This window comes from Rhynchophorus ferrugineus, unplaced genomic scaffold (assembly GCF_030347505.1).
Source record: "Rhynchophorus ferrugineus isolate W39M unplaced genomic scaffold, kcgeb_rfMv2 rfM5, whole genome shotgun sequence".
NCBI lineage: Eukaryota > Metazoa > Arthropoda > Insecta > Coleoptera > Curculionidae > Rhynchophorus > Rhynchophorus ferrugineus.
This window is the reverse complement of record NW_027472584.1, coordinates 5,250,753-5,271,302: the sequence shown is the minus strand read 5'-3', so window position 1 is coordinate 5,271,302 and position 20,550 is coordinate 5,250,753. Positions and strand designations below refer to the sequence as shown.

At 31.0% G+C, this 20,550-nt stretch overlaps 3 protein-coding genes and 1 pseudogene across 4 annotated transcripts; 3 read left to right on the top strand and 1 right to left on the bottom strand.

Moving 5' to 3' along the window:
- Positions 1-1,771: 1,771 nt before the first annotated feature.
- Positions 1,772-2,758, top strand: LOC143197496 (non-structural maintenance of chromosomes element 3 homolog). The gene is made up of 4 exons (XM_076406033.1): positions 1,772-2,028; positions 2,086-2,302; positions 2,360-2,574; positions 2,629-2,758. The coding sequence occupies exons 1-4, from the start codon at positions 1,795-1,797 to the stop codon at positions 2,737-2,739; spliced, it is 777 nt and encodes a 258-aa protein (XP_076262148.1). The 5' UTR covers positions 1,772-1,794; the 3' UTR covers positions 2,740-2,758.
- Positions 2,759-10,072: 7,314 nt separating this feature from the next.
- On the top strand, positions 10,073-11,065 carry LOC143197494 (non-structural maintenance of chromosomes element 3 homolog). The gene is made up of 4 exons (XM_076406031.1): positions 10,073-10,338; positions 10,396-10,612; positions 10,670-10,884; positions 10,939-11,065. The coding sequence occupies exons 1-4, from the start codon at positions 10,105-10,107 to the stop codon at positions 11,047-11,049; spliced, it is 777 nt and encodes a 258-aa protein (XP_076262146.1). The 5' UTR covers positions 10,073-10,104; the 3' UTR covers positions 11,050-11,065.
- A 7,323-nt stretch (positions 11,066-18,388) lies between these two features.
- Positions 18,389-19,442, top strand: LOC143197495 (non-structural maintenance of chromosomes element 3 homolog). The gene is made up of 4 exons (XM_076406032.1): positions 18,389-18,647; positions 18,705-18,921; positions 18,979-19,193; positions 19,248-19,442. Exons 1-4 carry the CDS (start codon positions 18,414-18,416, stop codon positions 19,356-19,358), a joined length of 777 nt encoding a protein of 258 aa, XP_076262147.1. The 5' UTR covers positions 18,389-18,413; the 3' UTR covers positions 19,359-19,442.
- Positions 19,443-19,995: 553 nt separating this feature from the next.
- On the bottom strand, positions 19,996-20,550 carry LOC143197503 (electron transfer flavoprotein-ubiquinone oxidoreductase, mitochondrial pseudogene; annotated as a pseudogene). Its single transcript, XR_013006012.1, has 3 exons — positions 20,437-20,550; positions 20,065-20,381; positions 19,996-20,014 (listed from the first exon to the last, which is right to left on the bottom strand). The product of XR_013006012.1 is annotated as an electron transfer flavoprotein-ubiquinone oxidoreductase, mitochondrial pseudogene (transcript).

Below are 20,550 nucleotides of genomic sequence, written 5' to 3'. Positions count from 1 at the left end.
ATATATATGTATATTTGCTTTTAGGTGCGCTGATTGTTATTCTACAATTTTAAAAATAATCTCACTTATGACGCCTTTGTTATAATGTATAAATTTTAAATGTTTCAATACTTAGGTTTTATTAAATGGAATTTGAAAATGGTTAGTAAGTGTTAGCTCATGATATATTTTGCGTATACTTTAATATGCAGACGTAAATTACTTCAATGATTATTATAAATCAAATATATTTTCGGGCATATATTGAAGATATTTTTAAGACAAATGTTAGTAACATCATTTTTAAATTACTCACTTAACTTTATTATGGGAGAAACATGATTAACTTAAAAAATAGTGGTCGAATCGACTGTTTTTATTCGATAGTTACCAACACTAATTCAATTTTAGTTGGGGCAGTAAGGAAATGCACTTTTTTATTAGAACATAATTAGCGTTGGGAACTATGGCTAATCAGTCGCTAGTTTCGGTTCGACTGATTGTATTACTTTTTACTATCGACTGTTTTTGAGTCGTGTACTTTTAGTTACTATTTTCGGTTCTACTAGTTTCATTCGACTGCTTTTTAACGTTCTGACTCTGTCGTCCTAGGCGCGACCTTGACAAAAATGTATACCGAATTTATGCTTTCCTAGATTTATATATAATATATTTAGTTTTATGATTTTTTTGGTAGTTTGCTTCTAAATAAAAATATATTGTATATTAATATAGCAACACTTTGGAACGACATTTTTCAAGATTGTTAATGTAATAGGGTAAAAAATTAAAATTGTGAATGACAAATAAGTAATAGGTAATATTTCTTTTGATTGACTTTTTGGTGTGTATCTAACACCCTCGGTTTTTGTTAGAAAATATTTCTGTCCGATAATAAATAAAGCATTAATTTTATTTTAAAAAGCTCTAGTAGTTATTGTGCGATCATTTTTAATTCATGGTTATTGTAATACATGTTATATATCACATAGTAATACATGTTTAGTTTAAGTTGTATTGTATTGTTTATATTTATTTAGTATATTGTTTAAAAATAGCAATTCATCTCAGAACATTCAAATATAAAAGTAACTCCACTTCCTTTAAAATGTAAGTATTATAGATATATTAATAGTATTCAGTAATGTTTTTCTTTTTCTTTTTTAAAGTTAGTACGTGAAGGAATACGTACATCTCCGTCTCGCGTATACTAAGGTTGTAAAATATAAGCAAATATTAAATTAATTGCTCCAAGCAATTATATCCGTCCTTTCCTCTCTTACAATTTATATAGGAAAGGGATCGAACATACTCGTCTGACATTAAGAATTAAAATAAAAAGCCAAGCCGTGCATTAGATTTTGCATATTTTGTAGTGGTTAGTAGGCATGTTGGCCACAAAAAATATCGATATGTCGAAGGAAAAAATATCCATATTTTTTGCAATAAGTATAAGATATATCGATATTTTACAAAAAAATGTATGTATATTTTTAATTGAAAATAAACATAGTCAAATATTAGCCTAAAAAATATTTTTTTCTAAAACTCTTAAGGAATAACGGTATTTTTGATAAACCATTAAAATTAAGTACCAGAATTCACTAAATGTTTAAAAGTAAGTTCCGATTTGAAAGTTTTTTTTAATTGTACTTAATCTTCTGAAATTATATCATCTAAAAAATTTCGATATATCGACAAAAAAATATCGATATTTTTTCTGCATCCCTAGCGGCTAGTTATTTAAATTTTTGTGTTGATAGTGCTGTATGGAGATAGCTGATACACGATTTTAAAGTTCTTCAAGTCGTAAAAATGTCGAAGAAGCGAAGATCAGTTAGCGGGTCTCAAAAAACCAAATCACAGACTGATCCAGACGTACCCGATCAAAATACAGAAAATATAATCAATGATGTAGTCAGGTACATTATTCTTAAAGCTGACGAAAATTCATTTTATACCAGATCCGAATTAAATCAAAATGTAATTCACAAAAAGGGCCAATGCGTGGATAGTGTTATACAACAAGCAATTAAGGTTCTGGAAAATGTTGGTATTATTATTGTTATATGGATGTTGTTGATATTGTTTTGCATACATTTTTAGGTATATGGTTACACACTTACTGAATATGATGATGTAAAAATGAAAAAAAAAATTTATTTTTTAATTAGTATGTTGCCTTCTGTAAATTATTCCGATGAAGAGGAAGAATGTGTTTCTAGTTATGAAACTGGTTCAAATGTACCAAATGCTGCTCACAAGATACTGACTCTATTAATTTTATCCCATATATTTATGACAAACGCGCCAGTATCAGACAGTGAGCTCTACGATACCATTCCTTTATTGTTTTTATATTGTTGATTTATTATTTCAGAATCCCTTTATAGTTTCCTGAAGTCCTTGGATATTGATGTAGAAGTTGAGCATCCATTTTTCGGTAAAGTCAAAGAATATATAAGAGAAACCTTGATAAAGAATTATTACCTTCACTGTGAGTTTGATGAGAAAACGAAAATACAAACTTTCCAATGGGGGATTCGAGCTGAAATTGAAATCTCAAAGATGAAGGTTTTACAGTTCGTGTGTGAGGTAACAATTTCAGTTGACTTATAAGCACATTGTCAGGTTATTATTGATTTACAGATGTATGGAAATAAGCAACCAAAAGACTGGCCAGAACATTACAGAGCGGCCGAGAATCAGTTCAAAGAAAGAGAAGAGCTAAAGGAAGAAACAAGGGATGAATCAAGCTAGTCACCGATACTGGTAGAACTACAATATAAAGTTTATTTGTATACAAAAATTGTATCTTCTTAACTAATACAATATAAATAAAAAGATATAGGAAAATGTTAAATCTCATTGGTCCTTACATTGCGTTGTAAGCTGGGCCGCGACCTCCTTCTGGGACCACCCAGTTATTCTGGCTGGGGTCCTTGATGTTGCACGTCTTACGGTGGATGGCCCTCTCCAGAATCGAGTGGCACAAACTCATACACACCAGCGGGACAATAACAATCTTCGAGTCCGTCGAAGATGCCTAAGTTTCGTTTGACAGGATTTTGCGAGTTTAAAGTGTTGCATAACATAATTTGTGTTATACACTATATGTACGCTTTTAGTTGACTTTAAAAGATTCCAGTTGTGTTTTGATGACATTTGGGTGATTATTTTATGAACTTTTAAACAATTCATTAATAAAAAAAACTTATTTTTGTGTAATGCTCTAATTTTTCATTAGGTACAATCCTTTTAACTAACTTTCGGCAAGGTAATAAAACCCGTGGCAAAGACTACTAAGCATCCTCCAGGAAAAGTGAGATTGGGGATACTGTGAAAACTGCCGGTGCCCTGGTGAGATCCTATTGCCGTCTTCGAAGTGATGCTTTATGAACGGATGGTGTTTGAACCTGCGAAGAAACGAACATTACCGCATTACCGATCTTTGGATATTCAGTACTTTTGGAATTCCTTGTACGGGCTCAGGTACAGATTGATGTAATCCAAACCCGACAGCGATCAGGGATACCTCGTCGTTAAATGATACAGAAAGGATCCTCCGTAGGTGTTCTTATCCAAGGGCCAGCCGATGGTGTGCTCCGCGCACCCGGTTTATGTTTGAATCATTCGTCGCGATATCTTTAACGCTCCCGTCATCGTTGTACAGGACTTCGGAAGGTGCATAACCCGGGCCCACGGCCTCAGCTTGCTCTTCCAACCACCGAATAACGTGTCCCAGCGGGACGATATAGTTCCCGTGATTAAACATCGGAGTTCCTGACGAAATATCATTTATTCAATATATAAATCGACAGACAGACAGGTAAAATAATAAAAATGATATCAATAAAATAATTGGTTATATAATGTTTCATTCATAATAATATATATTGTACAATTTTCTTAATATGTCACTCAAATTATCAATATTAATCTACGGGATAACGATGTCTTCTTTTCTTACTTAAAAGGTAGTTGTTAAAAATAGAACCTTTTTTATTTATTATTATAGCAATAATATAGAATAAATTATGTTTTAATGAAAAAAGAGCTGAATCATAGTGCATTTTATATTAAAATTACCTTTCCATCTTGGATCTTCTTCTCTTGGATGAATGAAATATAGTGTGTTATCTTAGAAAATTGATCCGAATATATTCCTATTTAACCCAACTGCTGGACTAGAAAATATGATTAGTTATATTTAAGAGTTCAAAGGTTACTTCACAATATACTATAAATAAAATAAAGCTCCAGACAATAATTGTATCATTACATATAATCATTTTAAGCTATAAAATTTAAAATATCTTATAAAATTTATTTTCGACAAATTAATTAAATATTCCGAATTAAAATGAAATTTTAGATATTTTCAACGAATTCCCTAAATGCAAACTCATTTTCTTTTATTTTAACAGGGAATTGTATAATTAAAGGTAACAGAAATACCTTACTCAAAAAATCAAAGTCCAACTCAGAGGTTCAAACAAAATATATCAAAATAAACTGAGCTCAGAGCAATTTTTATTTATTAACCTTTGCCAACAAAGTAACTTATATCTATAAATGTAATTTTGTGAAAATCGGTCTTATAACATAAATATAATACTAAATAACACATAAAGTCACAGTTCAGAATCCTTTTTCTCATCTTCTATGTTGATTGTCTCCTATATATCAATCTTGGAATAATTCTATGTCCAAAATATTACTACAATATTAAATAAGTGTATTTTCATCTGTAATAAGATTGTGGGAAAATAAAAATGATACGGCAAGACCGATTGTTTAGAAACAGACATTTGACAAGATTGTAGAAATTTGTTTTTTGGGTTGCCGAGCGAATTTAAACCAAATAAAATTACCTGACATCTGTGGAATTTTCGAAAAATTTATCTAGTAATCCTAGTTAAAAGAGCACATTCAATCCATATTTAGCTACTAGGTCACGAGAATTTTTGATATTTACGCCTTCACTCAAGCACATCTAAATAATAATGTAAGGAAAAAGGCTTTAAAAAACTCTGTATCAATAATTTCTTACAAAAGCTTATATTGTTCCCAATCATAAGACTGCGTAGTGTTGTTCATTCTCAAGGAACTCAGTATATTGTACTTCTAAGTTTAAAAGGTGACCTAATTTTAAGATTTGTTGGAATTGGCATCATCCTGAAAATAGACTATAAAAATACACTTGATATCATAAAAACTAATTTAAATTACCTCTGACATGCCTTGTACTTTACCAATAAGACCGTTGTCAAAATCTACCACATTGTCAAACATTCTATCAATCATATCGAAAATAGTCTACAATTTTGTTTTCCTATTTTTATTTTTGGACTTCGTTGGTTGCTGGAGAGGAGTTTTAGAGTTTTCTTGCTGTTTGTGTGTTTACCCTTCAATCTCAGGAATATTCACTAAACCAGGTAACATTTTCAGAAGCGATCCTTTTTCGATCTTCCTGATCCAGCGACTTCTAAATCATCAACCGTGCATTTTGTTGTAAATGATTTCTTATGGGCTGGCCCAGACTATCTCCAAGTTAACCTCCAAATTACGTTTTTGAGCAGCTTCATACACAATAAAAATGGGTAATTTTATCATTTGATTTTGTTCTTTGCAATTACCTGAAATAAAGGTAAGTTATCTAATCATCATTTTCTATAATAAATTGTCTACTCATTGCTTCAAATGAGAACTCCTCCTTGTTTTGTTAATATAATTTAGAGCTTGCAATGCAGCTTCATTACGAGCATTTTTTATCGTTTGCGCCTCTCCATAAAATTTGACGTCGTTGACGTTAAAATGGACTTTGAAAGGTCCCTTCGTGTCAGAATCATTTCTTCTAACATGAAGAGTATCATTAAAATGAACCGTGTCATTCAGTTTATGCAAATAAGATTTTTTCTCTGAAATGTCTGGTGATGCAGTCTTGCCTTCTATTTGTTCCTAAAAGGCACCTTATGAATATGAATATGAATATGAATTGAATAAATATTGAATACCAAAATATCATTAATTATAGAGTATTGTACAGACATCCCTACCTTTAATGCTAAATTGTTTAGTAAAGCTACAGGTGTTTCTTCAGGTTCTTTTCACTCTTTTTGATCTTCAAAGAATGATGTTGATATTCTGTATTTTTCAGAGCCCTCTGTGCAGCTTTCCTTTGAGCATTCTTCAAGCTTTTACCATCCACTGCTTAATTTTCATTTCCTAAATAGAAAGCGATGGTAAAACCTGTATTGTGAGGTCAATGAAATTTTTGATATATAATTGCATCTAATAATTTCACATTAATATACCTCTTCGTTAATTAATTCATATGAAAATGTAATATCATTACATTCAGCAATTCGTGACTAGAACTTAATGAGGATTTGTCTTCTGCTGGTTCACTAGTCAAACCTAAAACTCGGTTTGTTTCTGGCACAGAGGGATTATTTTTCCACGTTTCCGAATAAAGATACCACGATGAGGTATCTATTATTCTTCAAAGTTAAAAGCGTCCCAGATATAGATCCTTTTATACCAGTGAATTAACTATAAACATTGCTATTTACCAACAATAGAGTCCCTGTCGCCAAAAATATTTTTATATCATTTAATAACAATCCATAACTTAAGCTTAACAAGGAAAATAATAGTAGTATACAATTAAAGCAAATCATACTCAAATAATATAAAGAGAAAACATATATAACCGGGGAAACACACTAGAACTAACCTTAACATAATAATATAGAGCTGTAGGGGGTAAAAAAAATTTCGATATTCTTGATAAAAACTATCGATATTATTAGTAAAAATATAGATAATTTTGGCTAATCTATTGATTTGGTTTATATTGGTTTATTTTTTTTAATACCGTAGTTATTGCACTAAAGATTTCGGTATTTTTTTTCCTCCCATATATTGATTTTTTAAAATTATTTTCTATCGATATGTTTTCTGGCCGCGGACATATTTAAAAATATCAATTAACATATTAAAATACAATAAAATATTTGTGGGGTATTATTCCATTTCATAGAAAAATTCCATTCTTTTTTACAGATCCACAGAACATTCAAATATAAAAGTAATACTACTTCGTTTAAAATTAAATTATAAATTGCATGTTATTGCATGTAATTATTATAATACTATACAGTAATTTTTTTTCTTGTCTTTTTTAAAGTTAGTTTATTATTAAGCCTACTGACTGGCGAGTGGCCAACTTAGAAATTATCCCAGAAGACATCCCGTCTTACCCAGCCTGGTTACTGGCGTGACTGGGATCATTTTCCTTGTCGGATTTTGTACTCTTACCTAAGGGCATTCACAAACATCACAAATTTACTTACATGCCCCAGCAGAATTCGAACTCGCGACTATCGCAACAGGGGGACCATCCTGTCGCCTTTACTACTGCGGCAACTAAGCCAGCTATTAAATCGTTTATCATGAAAAAATATTTTATAAAATAAATAAACTTTTTTATAACTATTAATTTGTGATATGTATGGTTGCAGAATGTATGAGCAAATTTAAAAAATTCCCTTATTTCTCATATGATTTATCTACCAAATACTTCATTATAATGAATCAAAAATTATGGATAAATGATCCAGGGTTTTGTAGAAGGGTCGGGGTCAGGATATAATGAGTCAAGTAATAAGGGGTCAAGTTAATGGTAGGTTTTATCAGGATAAACGATATAAATGTGCATGTATTTTGATTTTGTTGATTTGACATTTAGCATGATTTTTTTATTATTGAAATTCACGCCATTTCCTTTAGCTTGTAGGATTGGTTGCATATATCACTTTAATTCTCAACTCCCCACTCTAAACGTTTTTTCCGCTCTATTCTAGGTTTTATTTGAATTAAATATTGGGTTTATTTTGTGTTATGTCAGTTCTATTGCTGCTTTTTAACGTTATTATTCGGTTTCTTTAATAATAACAGAATAACAGTGCATTTAATTTGATTTGTGCTTTTAATGTGAAGATTTATGGTTTTTATATGAAAAAAATCAAAATACCGTGGGGTAAGGTAATGCTCTAAAACTGATTTTGTTTATAATGTATTTTTAATGTGCAGGAATGGTTGATGGTGAACTGAAATCTTGATTCTTGATGTATTGAAACATTTTCGTACCACCGATCAAATCACCTTCAGAGACAGTAGTGTTGTATATTTTAATTGTTATGATAATATTTTACGTATATCAAATTACTAGAAGAAATTAAACTAAAAGTTTTTAATATACGAACAGTTTTTACTTCATTGAATATTCCATATTTATGTTTATTATATAAAAGGGAAGAATAAGAGAATATATATGTATATTTGCTTTTAGGTGCGCTGATTGTTATTCTACAATTTTAAAAATAATCTCACTTATGACGCCTTTGTTATAATGTATAAATTTTAAATGTTTCAATACTTAGGTTTTATTAAATGGAATTTGAAAATGGTTAGTAAGTGTTAGCTCATGATATATTTTGCGTATACTTTAATATGCAGACGTAAATTACTTCAATGATTATTATAAATCAAATATATTTTCGGGCATATATTGAAGATATTTTTAAGACAAATGTTAGTAACATCATTTTTAAATTACTCACTTAACTTTATTATGGGAGAAACATGATTAACTTAAAAAATAGTGGTCGAATCGACTGTTTTTATTCGATAGTTACCAACACTAATTCAATTTTAGTTGGGGCAGTAAGGAAATGCACTTTTTTATTAGAACATAATTAGCGTTGGGAACTATGGCTAATCAGTCGCTAGTTTCGGTTCGACTGATTGTATTACTTTTTACTATCGACTGTTTTTGAGTCGTGTACTTTTAGTTACTATTTTCGGTTCTACTAGTTTCATTCGACTGCTTTTTAACGTTCTGACTCTGTCGTCCTAGGCGCGACCTTGACAAAAATGTATACCGAATTTATGCTTTCCTAGATTTATATATAATATATTTAGTTTTATGATTTTTTTGGTAGTTTGCTTCTAAATAAAAATATATTGTATATTAATATAGCAACACTTTGGAACGACATTTTTCAAGATTGTTAATGTAATAGGGTAAAAAATTAAAATTGTGAATGACAAATAAGTAATAGGTAATATTTCTTTTGATTGACTTTTTGGTGTGTATCTAACACCCTCGGTTTTTGTTAGAAAATATTTCTGTCCGATAATAAATAAAGCATTAATTTTATTTTAAAAAGCTCTAGTAGTTATTGTGCGATCATTTTTAATTCATGGTTATTGTAATACATGTTATATATCACATAGTAATACATGTTTAGTTTAAGTTGTATTGTATTGTTTATATTTATTTAGTATATTGTTTAAAAATAGCAATTCATCTCAGAACATTCAAATATAAAAGTAACTCCACTTCCTTTAAAATGTAAGTATTATAGATATATTAATAGTATTCAGTAATGTTTTTCTTTTTCTTTTTTAAAGTTAGTACGTGAAGGAATACGTACATCTCCGTCTCGCGTATACTAAGGTTGTAAAATATAAGCAAATATTAAATTAATTGCTCCAAGCAATTATATCCGTCCTTTCCTCTCTTACAATTTATATAGGAAAGGGATCGAACATACTCGTCTGACATTAAGAATTAAAATAAAAAGCCAAGCCGTGCATTAGATTTTGCATATTTTGTAGTGGTTAGTAGGCATGTTGGCCACAAAAAATATCGATATGTCGAAGGAAAAAATATCCATATTTTTTGCAATAAGTATAAGATATATCGATATTTTACAAAAAAATGTATGTATATTTTTAATTGAAAATAAACATAGTCAAATATTAGCCTAAAAAATATTTTTTTCTAAAACTCTTAAGGAATAACGGTATTTTTGATAAACCATTAAAATTAAGTACCAGAATTCACTAAATGTTTAAAAGTAAGTTCCGATTTGAAAGTTTTTTTTAATTGTACTTAATCTTCTGAAATTATATCATCTAAAAATTTCGATATATCGACAAAAAAATATCGATATTTTTTCTGCATCCCTAGCGGCTAGTTATTTAAATTTTTGTGTTGATAGTGCTGTATGGAGATAGCTGATACACGATTTTAAAGTTCTTCAAGTCGTAAAAATGTCGAAGAAGCGAAGATCAGTTAGCGGGTCTCAAAAAACCAAATCACAGACTGATCCAGACGTACCCGATCAAAATACAGAAAATATAATCAATGATGTAGTCAGGTACATTATCCTTAAAGCTGACGAAAATTCATTTTATACCAGATCCGAATTAAATCAAAATGTAATTCACAAAAAGGGCCAATGCGTGGATAGTGTTATACAACAAGCAATTAAGGTTCTGGAAAATGTTGGTATTATTATTGTTATATGGATGTTGTTGATATTGTTTTGCATACATTTTTAGGTATATGGTTACACACTTACTGAATATGATGATGTAAAAATGAAAAAAAAAATTTATTTTTTAATTAGTATGTTGCCTTCTGTAAATTATTCCGATGAAGAGGAAGAATGTGTTTCTAGTTATGAAACTGGTTCAAATGTACCAAATGCTGCTCACAAGATACTGACTCTATTAATTTTATCCCATATATTTATGACAAACGCGCCAGTATCAGACAGTGAGCTCTACAATACCATTCCTTTATTGTTTTTATATTGTTGATTTATTATTTCAGAATCCCTTTATAGTTTCCTGAAGTCCTTGGATATTGATGTAGAAGTTGAGCATCCATTTTTCGGTAAAGTCAAAGAATATATAAGAGAAACCTTGATAAAGAATTATTACCTTCACTGTGAGTTTGATGAGAAAACGAAAATACAAACTTTCCAATGGGGGATTCGAGCTGAAATTGAAATCTCAAAGATGAAGGTTTTACAGTTCGTGTGTGAGGTAACAATTTCAGTTGACTTATAAGCACATTGTCAGGTTATTATTGATTTACAGATGTATGGAAATAAGCAACCAAAAGACTGGCCAGAACATTACAGAGCGGCCGAGAATCAGTTCAAAGAAAGAGAAGAGCTAAAGGAAGAAACAAGGGATGAATCAAGCTAGTCACCGATACTGGTAGAACTACAATATAAAGTTTATTTGTATACAAAAATTGTATCTTCTTAACTAATACAATATAAATAAAAAGATATAGGAAAATGTTAAATCTCATTGGTCCTTACATTGCGTTGTAAGCTGGGCCGCGACCTCCTTCTGGGACCACCCAGTTATTCTGGCTGGGGTCCTTGATGTTGCACGTCTTACGGTGGATGGCCCTCTCCAGAATCGAGTGGCACAAACTCATACACACCAGCGGGACAATAACAATCTTCGAGTCCGTCGAAGATGCCTAAGTTTCGTTTGACCGGATTTTGCGAGTTTAAAGTGTTGCATAACATAATTTGTGTTATACACTATATGTACGCTTTTAGTTGACTTTAAAAGATTCCAGTTGTGTTTTGATGACATTTGGGTGATTATTTTATGAACTTTTAAACAATTCATTAATAAAAAAAACTTATTTTTGTGTAATGCTCTAATTTTTCATTAGGTACAATCCTTTTAACTAACTTTCGGCAAGGTAATAAAACCCGTGGCAAAGACTACTAAGCATCCTCCAGGAAAAGTGAGATTGGGGATACTGTGAAAACTGCCGGTGCCCTGGTGAGATCCTATTGCCGTCTTCGAAGTGATGCTTTATGAACGGATGGTGTTTGAACCTGCGAAGAAACGAACATTACCGCATTACCGATCTTTGGATATTCAGTACTTTTGGAATTCCTTGTACGGGCTCAGGTACAGATTGATGTAATCCAAACCCGACAGCGATCAGGGATACCTCGTCGTTAAATGATACAGAAAGGATCCTCCGTAGGTGTTCTTATCCAAGGGCCAGCCGATGGTGTGCTCCGCGCACCCGGTTTATGTTTGAATCATTCGTCGCGATATCTTTAACGCTCCCGTCATCGTTGTACAGGACTTCGGAAGGTGCATAACCCGGGCCCACGGCCTCAGCTTGCTCTTCCAACCACCGAATAACGTGTCCCAGCGGGACGATATAGTTCCCGTGATTAAACATCGGAGTTCCTGACGAAATATCATTTATTCAATATATAAATCGACAGACAGACAGGTAAAATAATAAAAATGATATCAATAAAATAATTGGTTATATAATGTTTCATTCATAATAATATATATTGTACAATTTTCTTAATATGTCACTCAAATTATCAATATTAATCTACGGGATAACGATGTCTTCTTTTCTTACTTAAAAGGTAGTTGTTAAAAATAGAACCTTTTTTATTTATTATTATAGCAATAATATAGAATAAATTATGTTTTAATGAAAAAAGAGCTGAATCATAGTGCATTTTATATTAAAATTACCTTTCCATCTTGGATCTTCTTCTCTTGGATGAATGAAATATAGTGTGTTATCTTAGAAAATTGATCCGAATATATTCCTATTTAACCCAACTGCTGGACTAGAAAATATGATTAGTTATATTTAAGAGTTCAAAGGTTACTTCACAATATACTATAAATAAAATAAAGCTCCAGACAATAATTGTATCATTACATATAATCATTTTAAGCTATAAAATTTAAAATATCTTATAAAATTTATTTTCGACAAATTAATTAAATATTCCGAATTAAAATGAAATTTTAGATATTTTCAACGAATTCCCTAAATGCAAACTCATTTTCTTTTATTTTAACAGGGAATTGTATAATTAAAGGTAACAGAAATACCTTACTCAAAAAATCAAAGTCCAACTCAGAGGTTCAAACAAAATATATCAAAATAAACTGAGCTCAGAGCAATTTTTATTTATTAACCTTTGCCAACAAAGTAACTTATATCTATAAATGTAATTTTGTGAAAATCGGTCTTATAACATAAATATAATACTAAATAACACATAAAGTCACAGTTCAGAATCCTTTTTCTCATCTTCTATGTTGATTGTCTCCTATATATCAATCTTGGAATAATTCTATGTCCAAAATATTACTACAATATTAAATAAGTGTATTTTCATCTGTAATAAGATTGTGGGAAAATAAAAATGATACGGCAAGACCGATTGTTTAGAAACAGACATTTGACAAGATTGTAGAAATTTGTTTTTTGGGTTGCCGAGCGAATTTAAACCAAATAAAATTACCTGACATCTGTGGAATTTTCGAAAAATTTATCTAGTAATCCTAGTTAAAAGAGCACATTCAATCCATATTTAGCTACTAGGTCACGAGAATTTTTGATATTTACGCCTTCACTCAAGCACATCTAAATAATAATGTAAGGAAAAAGGCTTTAAAAAACTCTGTATCAATAATTTCTTACAAAAGCTTATATTGTTCCCAATCATAAGACTGCGTAGTGTTGTTCATTCTCAAGGAACTCAGTATATTGTACTTCTAAGTTTAAAAGGTGACCTAATTTTAAGATTTGTTGGAATTGGCATCATCCTGAAAATAGACTATAAAAATACACTTGATATCATAAAAACTAATTTAAATTACCTCTGACATGCCTTGTACTTTACCAATAAGACCGTTGTCAAAATCTACCACATTGTCAAACATTCTATCAATCATATCGAAAATAGTCTACAATTTTGTTTTCCTATTTTTATTTTTGGACTTCGTTGGTTGCTGGAGAGGAGTTTTAGAGTTTTCTTGCTGTTTGTGTGTTTACCCTTCAATCTCAGGAATATTCACTAAACCAGGTAACATTTTCAGAAGCGATCCTTTTTCGATCTTCCTGATCCAGCGACTTCTAAATCATCAACCGTGCATTTTGTTGTAAATGATTTCTTATGGGCTGGCCCAGACTATCTCCAAGTTAACCTCCAAATTACGTTTTTGAGCAGCTTCATACACAATAAAAATGGGTAATTTTATCATTTGATTTTGTTCTTTGCAATTACCTGAAATAAAGGTAAGTTATCTAATCATCATTTTCTATAATAAATTGTCTACTCATTGCTTCAAATGAGAACTCCTCCTTGTTTTGTTAATATAATTTAGAGCTTGCAATGCAGCTTCATTACGAGCATTTTTTATCGTTTGCGCCTCTCCATAAAATTTGACGTCGTTGACGTTAAAATGGACTTTGAAAGGTCCCTTCGTGTCAGAATCATTTCTTCTAACATGAAGAGTATCATTAAAATGAACCGTGTCATTCAGTTTATGCAAATAAGATTTTTTCTCTGAAATGTCTGGTGATGCAGTCTTGCCTTCTATTTGTTCCTAAAAGGCACCTTATGAATATGAATATGAATATGAATTGAATAAATATTGAATACCAAAATATCATTAATTATAGAGTATTGTACAGACATCCCTACCTTTAATGCTAAATTGTTTAGTAAAGCTACAGGTGTTTCTTCAGGTTCTTTTCACTCTTTTTGATCTTCAAAGAATGATGTTGATATTCTGTATTTTTCAGAGCCCTCTGTGCAGCTTTCCTTTGAGCATTCTTCAAGCTTTTACCATCCACTGCTTAATTTTCATTTCCTAAATAGAAAGCAATGGTAAAAACTGTATTGTGAGGTCAATGAAATTTTTGATATATAATTGCATCTAATAATTTCACATTAATATACCTCTTCGTTAATTAATTCATATGAAAATGTAATATCATTACATTCAGCAATTCGTGACTAGAACTTAATGAGGATTTGTCTTCTGCTGGTTCACTAGTCAAACCTAAAACTCGGTTTGTTTCTGGCACAGAGGGATTATTTTTCCACGTTTCCGAATAAAGATACCACGATGAGGTATCTATTATTCTTCAAAGTTAAAAGCGTCCCAGATATAGATCCTTTTATACCAGTGAATTAACTATAAACATTGCTATTTACCAACAATAGAGTCCCTGTCGCCAAAAATATTTTTATATCATTTAATAACAATCCATAACTTAAGCTTAACAAGGAAAATAATAGTAGTATACAATTAAAGCAAATCATACTCAAATAATATAAAGAGAAAACATATATAACCGGGGAAACACACTAGAACTAACCTTAACATAATAATATAGAGCTGTAGGGGGTAAAAAAAATTCGATATTCTTGATAAAAACTATCGATATTATTAGTAAAAATATAGATAATTTTGGCTAATCTATTGATTTGGTTTATATTGGTTTATTTTTTTTAATACCGTAGTTATTGCACTAAAGATTTCGGTATTTTTTTTCCTCCCATATATTGATTTTTTAAAATTATTTTCTATCGATATGTTTTCTGGCCGCGGACATATTTAAAAATATCAATTAACATATTAAAATACAATAAAATATTTGTGGGGTATTATTCCATTTCATAGAAAAATTCCATTCTTTTTTACAGATCCACAGAACATTCAAATATAAAAGTAATACTACTTCGTTTAAAATTAAATTATAAATTGCATGTTATTGCATGTAATTATTATAATACTATACAGTAATTTTTTTTCTTGTCTTTTTTAAAGTTAGTTTATTATTAAGCCTACTGACTGGCGAGTGGCCAACTTAGAAATTATCCCAGAAGACATCCCGTCTTACCCAGCCTGGTTACTGGCGTGACTGGGATCATTTTCCTTGTCGGATTTTGTACTCTTACCTAAGGGCATTCACAAACATCACAAATTTACTTACATGCCCCAGCAGAATTCGAACTCGCGACTATCGCAACAGGGGGACCATCCTGTCGCCTTTACTACTGCGGCAACTAAGCCAGCTATTAAATCGTTTATCATGAAAAAATATTTTATAAAATAAATAAACTTTTTTATAACTATTAATTTGTGATATGTATGGTTGCAGAATGTATGAGCAAATTTAAAAAATTCCCTTATTTCTCATATGATTTATCTACCAAATACTTCATTATAATGAATCAAAAATTATGGATAAATGATCCAGGGTTTTGTAGAAGGGTCGGGGTCAGGATATAATGAGTCAAGTAATAAGGGGTCAAGTTAATGGTAGGTTTTATCAGGATAAACGATATAAATGTGCATGTATTTTGATTTTGTTGATTTGACATTTAGCATGATTTTTTTATTATTGAAATTCACGCCATTTCCTTTAGCTTGTAGGATTGGTTGCATATATCACTTTAATTCTCAACTCCCCACTCTAAACGTTTTTTCCGCTCTATTCTAGGTTTTATTTGAATTAAATATTGGGTTTATTTTGTGTTATGTCAGTTCTATTGCTGCTTTTTAACGTTATTATTCGGTTTCTTTAATAATAACAGAATAACAGTGCATTTAATTTGATTTGTGCTTTTAATGTGAAGATTTATGGTTTTTATATGAAAAAAATCAAAATACCGTGGGGTAAGGTAATGCTCTAAAACTGATTTTGTTTATAATGTATTTTTAATGTGCAGGAATGGTTGATGGTGAACTGAAATCTTGATTCTTGATGTATTGAAACATTTTCGTACCACCGATCAAATCACCTTCAGAGACAGTAGTGTTGTATATTTTAATTGTTATGATAATATTTTACGTATATCAAATTACTAGAAGAAATTAAACTAAAAGTTTTTAATATACGAACAGTTTTTACTTCATTGAATATTCCATATTTATGTTTATTATATAAAAGGGAAGAATAAGAGAATATATATGTATATTTGCTTTTAGGTGCGCTGATTGTTATTCTACAATTTTAAAAATAATCTCACTTATGACGCCTTTGTTATAATGTATAAATTTTAAATGTTTCAATACTTAGGTTTTATTAAATGGAATTTGAAAATGGTTAGTAAGTGTTAGCTCATGATATATTTTGCGTATACTTTAATATGCAGACGTAAATTACTTCAATGATTATTATAAATCAAATATATTTTCGGGCATATATTGAAGATATTTTTAAGACAAATGTTAGTAACATCATTTTTAAATTACTCACTTAACTTTATTATGGGAGAAACATGATTAACTTAAAAAATAGTGGTCGAATCGACTGTTTTTATTCGATAGTTACCAACACTAATTCAATTTTAGTTGGGGCAGTAAGGAAATGCACTTTTTTATTAGAACATAATTAGCGTTGGGAACTATGGCTAATCAGTCGCTAGTTTCGGTTCGACTGATTGTATTACTTTTTACTATCGACTGTTTTTGAGTCGTGTACTTTTAGTTACTATTTTCGGTTCTACTAGTTTCATTCGACTGCTTTTTAACGTTCTGACTCTGTCGTCCTAGGCGCGACCTTGACAAAAATGTATACCGAATTTATGCTTTCCTAGATTTATATATAATATATTTAGTTTTATGATTTTTTTAGTAGTTTGCTTCTAAATAAAAATATATTGTATATTAATATAGCAACACTTTGGAACGATATTTTTCAAGATTGTTAATGTAATAGGGTAAAAAATTAAAATTGTGAATGACAAATAAGTAATAGGTAATATTTCTTTTGATTGACTTTTTGGTGTGTATCTAACACCCTCGGTTTTTGTTAGAAAATATTTCTGTCCGATAATAAATAAAGCATTAATTTTATTTTAAAAAGCTCTAGTAGTTATTGTGCGATCATTTTTAATTCATGGTTATTGTAATACATGTTATATATCACATAGTAATACATGTTTAGTTTAAGTTGTATTGTATTGTTTATATTTATTTAGTATATTGTTTAAAAATAGCAATTCATCTCAGAACATTCAAATATAAAAGTAACTCCACTTCCTTTAAAATGTAAGTATTATAGATATATTAATAGTATTCAGTAATGTTTTTCTTTTTCTTTTTTAAAGTTAGTACGTGAAGGAATACGTATATCTCCGTCTCGCGTATACTAAGGTTGTAAAATATAAGCAAATATTAAATTAATTGCTCCAAGCAATTATATCCGTCCTTTCCTCTCTTACAATTTATATAGGAAAGGGATCGAACATACTCGTCTGACATTAAGAATTAAAATAAAAAGCCAAGCCGTGCATTAGATTTTGCATATTTTGTAGTGGTTAGTAGGCATGTTGGCCACAAAAAATATCGATATGTCGAAGGAAAAAATATCCATATTTTTTGCAATAAGTATAAGATATATCGATATTTTACAAAAAAATGTATGTATATTTTTAATTGAAAATAAACATAGTCAAATATTAGCCTAAAAAATATTTTTTTCTAAAACTCTTAAGGAATAACGGTATTTTTGATAAACCATTAAAATTAAGTACCAGAATTCACTAAAGTTTAAAAGTAAGTTCCGATTTGAAAGTTTTTTTTAATTGTACTTAATCTTCTGAAATTATATCATCTAAAAAATTTCGATATATCGACAAAAAAATATCGATATTTTTTCTGCATCCCTAGCGGCTAGTTATTTAAATTTTTGTGTTGATAGTGCTGTATGGAGATAGCTGGTACACGATTTTAAAGTTCTTCAAGTCGTAAAAATGTCGAAGAAGCGAAGATCAGTTAGCGGGTCTCAAAAAACCAAATCACAGACTGATCCAGACGTACCGGATCAAAATACAGAAAATATAATCAATGATGTAGTCAGGTACATTATTCTTAAAGCTGACGAAAATTCATTTTATACCAGATCCGAATTAAATCAAAATGTAATTCACAAAAAGGGCCAATGCGTGGATAGTGTTATACAACAAGCAATTAAGGTTCTGGAAAATGTTGGTATTATTATTGTTATATGGATGTTGTTGATATTGTTTTGCATACATTTTTAGGTATATGGTTACACACTTACTGAATATGATGATGTAAAAATGAAAAAAAAAATTTATTTTTTAATTAGTATGTTGCCTTCTGTAAATTATTCCGATGAAGAGGAAGAATGTGTTTCTAGTTATGAAACTGGTTCAAATGTACCAAATGCTGCTCACAAGATACTGACTCTATTAATTTTATCCCATATATTTATGACAAACGCGCCAGTATCAGACAGTGAGCTCTACGATACCATTCCTTTATTGTTTTTATATTGTTGATTTATTATTTCAGAATCCCTTTATAGTTTCCTGAAGTCCTTGGATATTGATGTAGAAGTTGAGCATCCATTTTTCGGTAAAGTCAAAGAATATATAAGAGAAACCTTGATAAAGAATTATTACCTTCACTGTGAGTTTGATGAGAAAACGAAAATACAAACTTTCCAATGGGGGATTCGAGCTGAAATTGAAATCTCAAAGATGAAGGTTTTACAGTTCGTGTGTGAGGTAACTATTTCAGTTGACTTATAAGCACATTGTCAGGTTATTATTGATTTACAGATGTATGGAAATAAGCAACCAAAAGACTGGCCAGAACATTACAGAGCGGCCGAGAATCAGTTCAAAGAAAGAGAAGAGCTAAAGGAAGAAACAAGGGATGAATCAAGCTAGTCACCGATACTGGTAGAACTACAATATAAAGTTTATTTGTATACAAAAATTGTATCTTCTTAACTAATACAATATAAATAAAAAGATATAGGAAAATGTTAAATCTCATTGGTCCTTACATTGCGTTGTAAGCTGGGCCGCGACCTCCTTCTGGGACCACCCAGTTATTCTGGCTGGGGTCCTTGATGTTGCACGTCTTACGGTGGATGGCCCTCTCCAGAATCGAGTGACACAAACTTATACACACCAGCGGGACAATAACAATCTTCGAGTCCGTCGAAGACGCCTAAGTTTCGTTTGACAGGATTTTGCGAGTTTAAAGTGTTGCCTAACATAATTTGTGTTATACACTATATGTACGCTTTTAGTTGACTTTAAAAGATTCCAGTTGTGTTTTGATGACATTTGGGTGATTATTTTATGAACTTTTAAACAATTCATTAATAAAAAAAACTTATTTTTGTGTAATGCTCTAATTTTTCATTAGGTACAATCCTTTTAACTAACTTTCGGCAAGGTAATAAAACCCGTGGCAAAGACTACTAAGCATCCTCCAGGAAAAGTGAGATTGGGGATACTGTGAAAACTGCCGGTGCCCTGGTGAGATCCTATTGCCGTCTTCGAAGTGATGCTTTATGAACGGATGGTGTTTGAACCTGCGAAGAAACGAACATTACCGCATTACCGATCTTTGGATATTCAGTACTTTTGGAATTCCTTGTACGGGCTCAGGTACAGATTGATGTAATCCAAACCCGACGGCGATCAGGGATACCTCGTCGTTAAATGATACAGAAAGGATCCTCCGTAGGTGTTCTTATCCAAGGGCCAGCCGATGGTGTGCTCCGCGCACCCGGTTTATGTTTGAATCATTCGTCGCGATATCTTTAACGCTCCCGTCATCGTTGTACAGGACTTCGGAAGGTGCATAACCCGGGCCCACGGCCTCAGCTTGCTCTCCCAACCACTGAATAACGTGTCCCAGCGGGACGATATAGTTCCCGTGATTAAACATCGGAGTTCCTGACGAAATATCATTTATTCAATATATAAATCCATTTAAGATAAAGAATCCAACCTGGCAGGGCTGGTACCGGAATCCTACCGGTGCTAGGTAATAGACCGAACTTATCCTCCGTTAGGGGAGTGTTCAGAGGCGCGCCCTTCTCTTTCCAGTCCCATTTATAGGGCC

Bases quoted from the DNA above. Each gene is read 5' to 3' on its own strand.
- LOC143197496 (XM_076406033.1), top strand. From the start codon at position 1,795: ATGTCGAAGAAGCGAAGATCAGTTAGCGGGTCTCAAAAAACCAAATCA. The intron at 2,029-2,085 runs GTTGGTATTATT...ATACATTTTTAG, and splicing joins CAATTAAGGTTCTGGAAAAT to GTATATGGTTACACACTTAC. The intron at 2,575-2,628 runs GTAACAATTTCA...ATTGATTTACAG, and splicing joins TTTTACAGTTCGTGTGTGAG to ATGTATGGAAATAAGCAACC.
- LOC143197494 (XM_076406031.1), top strand. From the start codon at position 10,105: ATGTCGAAGAAGCGAAGATCAGTTAGCGGGTCTCAAAAAACCAAATCA. The intron at 10,613-10,669 runs GTGAGCTCTACA...TTATTATTTCAG, and splicing joins AAACGCGCCAGTATCAGACA to AATCCCTTTATAGTTTCCTG. The intron at 10,885-10,938 runs GTAACAATTTCA...ATTGATTTACAG, and splicing joins TTTTACAGTTCGTGTGTGAG to ATGTATGGAAATAAGCAACC.
- LOC143197495 (XM_076406032.1), top strand. From the start codon at position 18,414: ATGTCGAAGAAGCGAAGATCAGTTAGCGGGTCTCAAAAAACCAAATCA. The intron at 18,922-18,978 runs GTGAGCTCTACG...TTATTATTTCAG, and splicing joins AAACGCGCCAGTATCAGACA to AATCCCTTTATAGTTTCCTG. The intron at 19,194-19,247 runs GTAACTATTTCA...ATTGATTTACAG, and splicing joins TTTTACAGTTCGTGTGTGAG to ATGTATGGAAATAAGCAACC.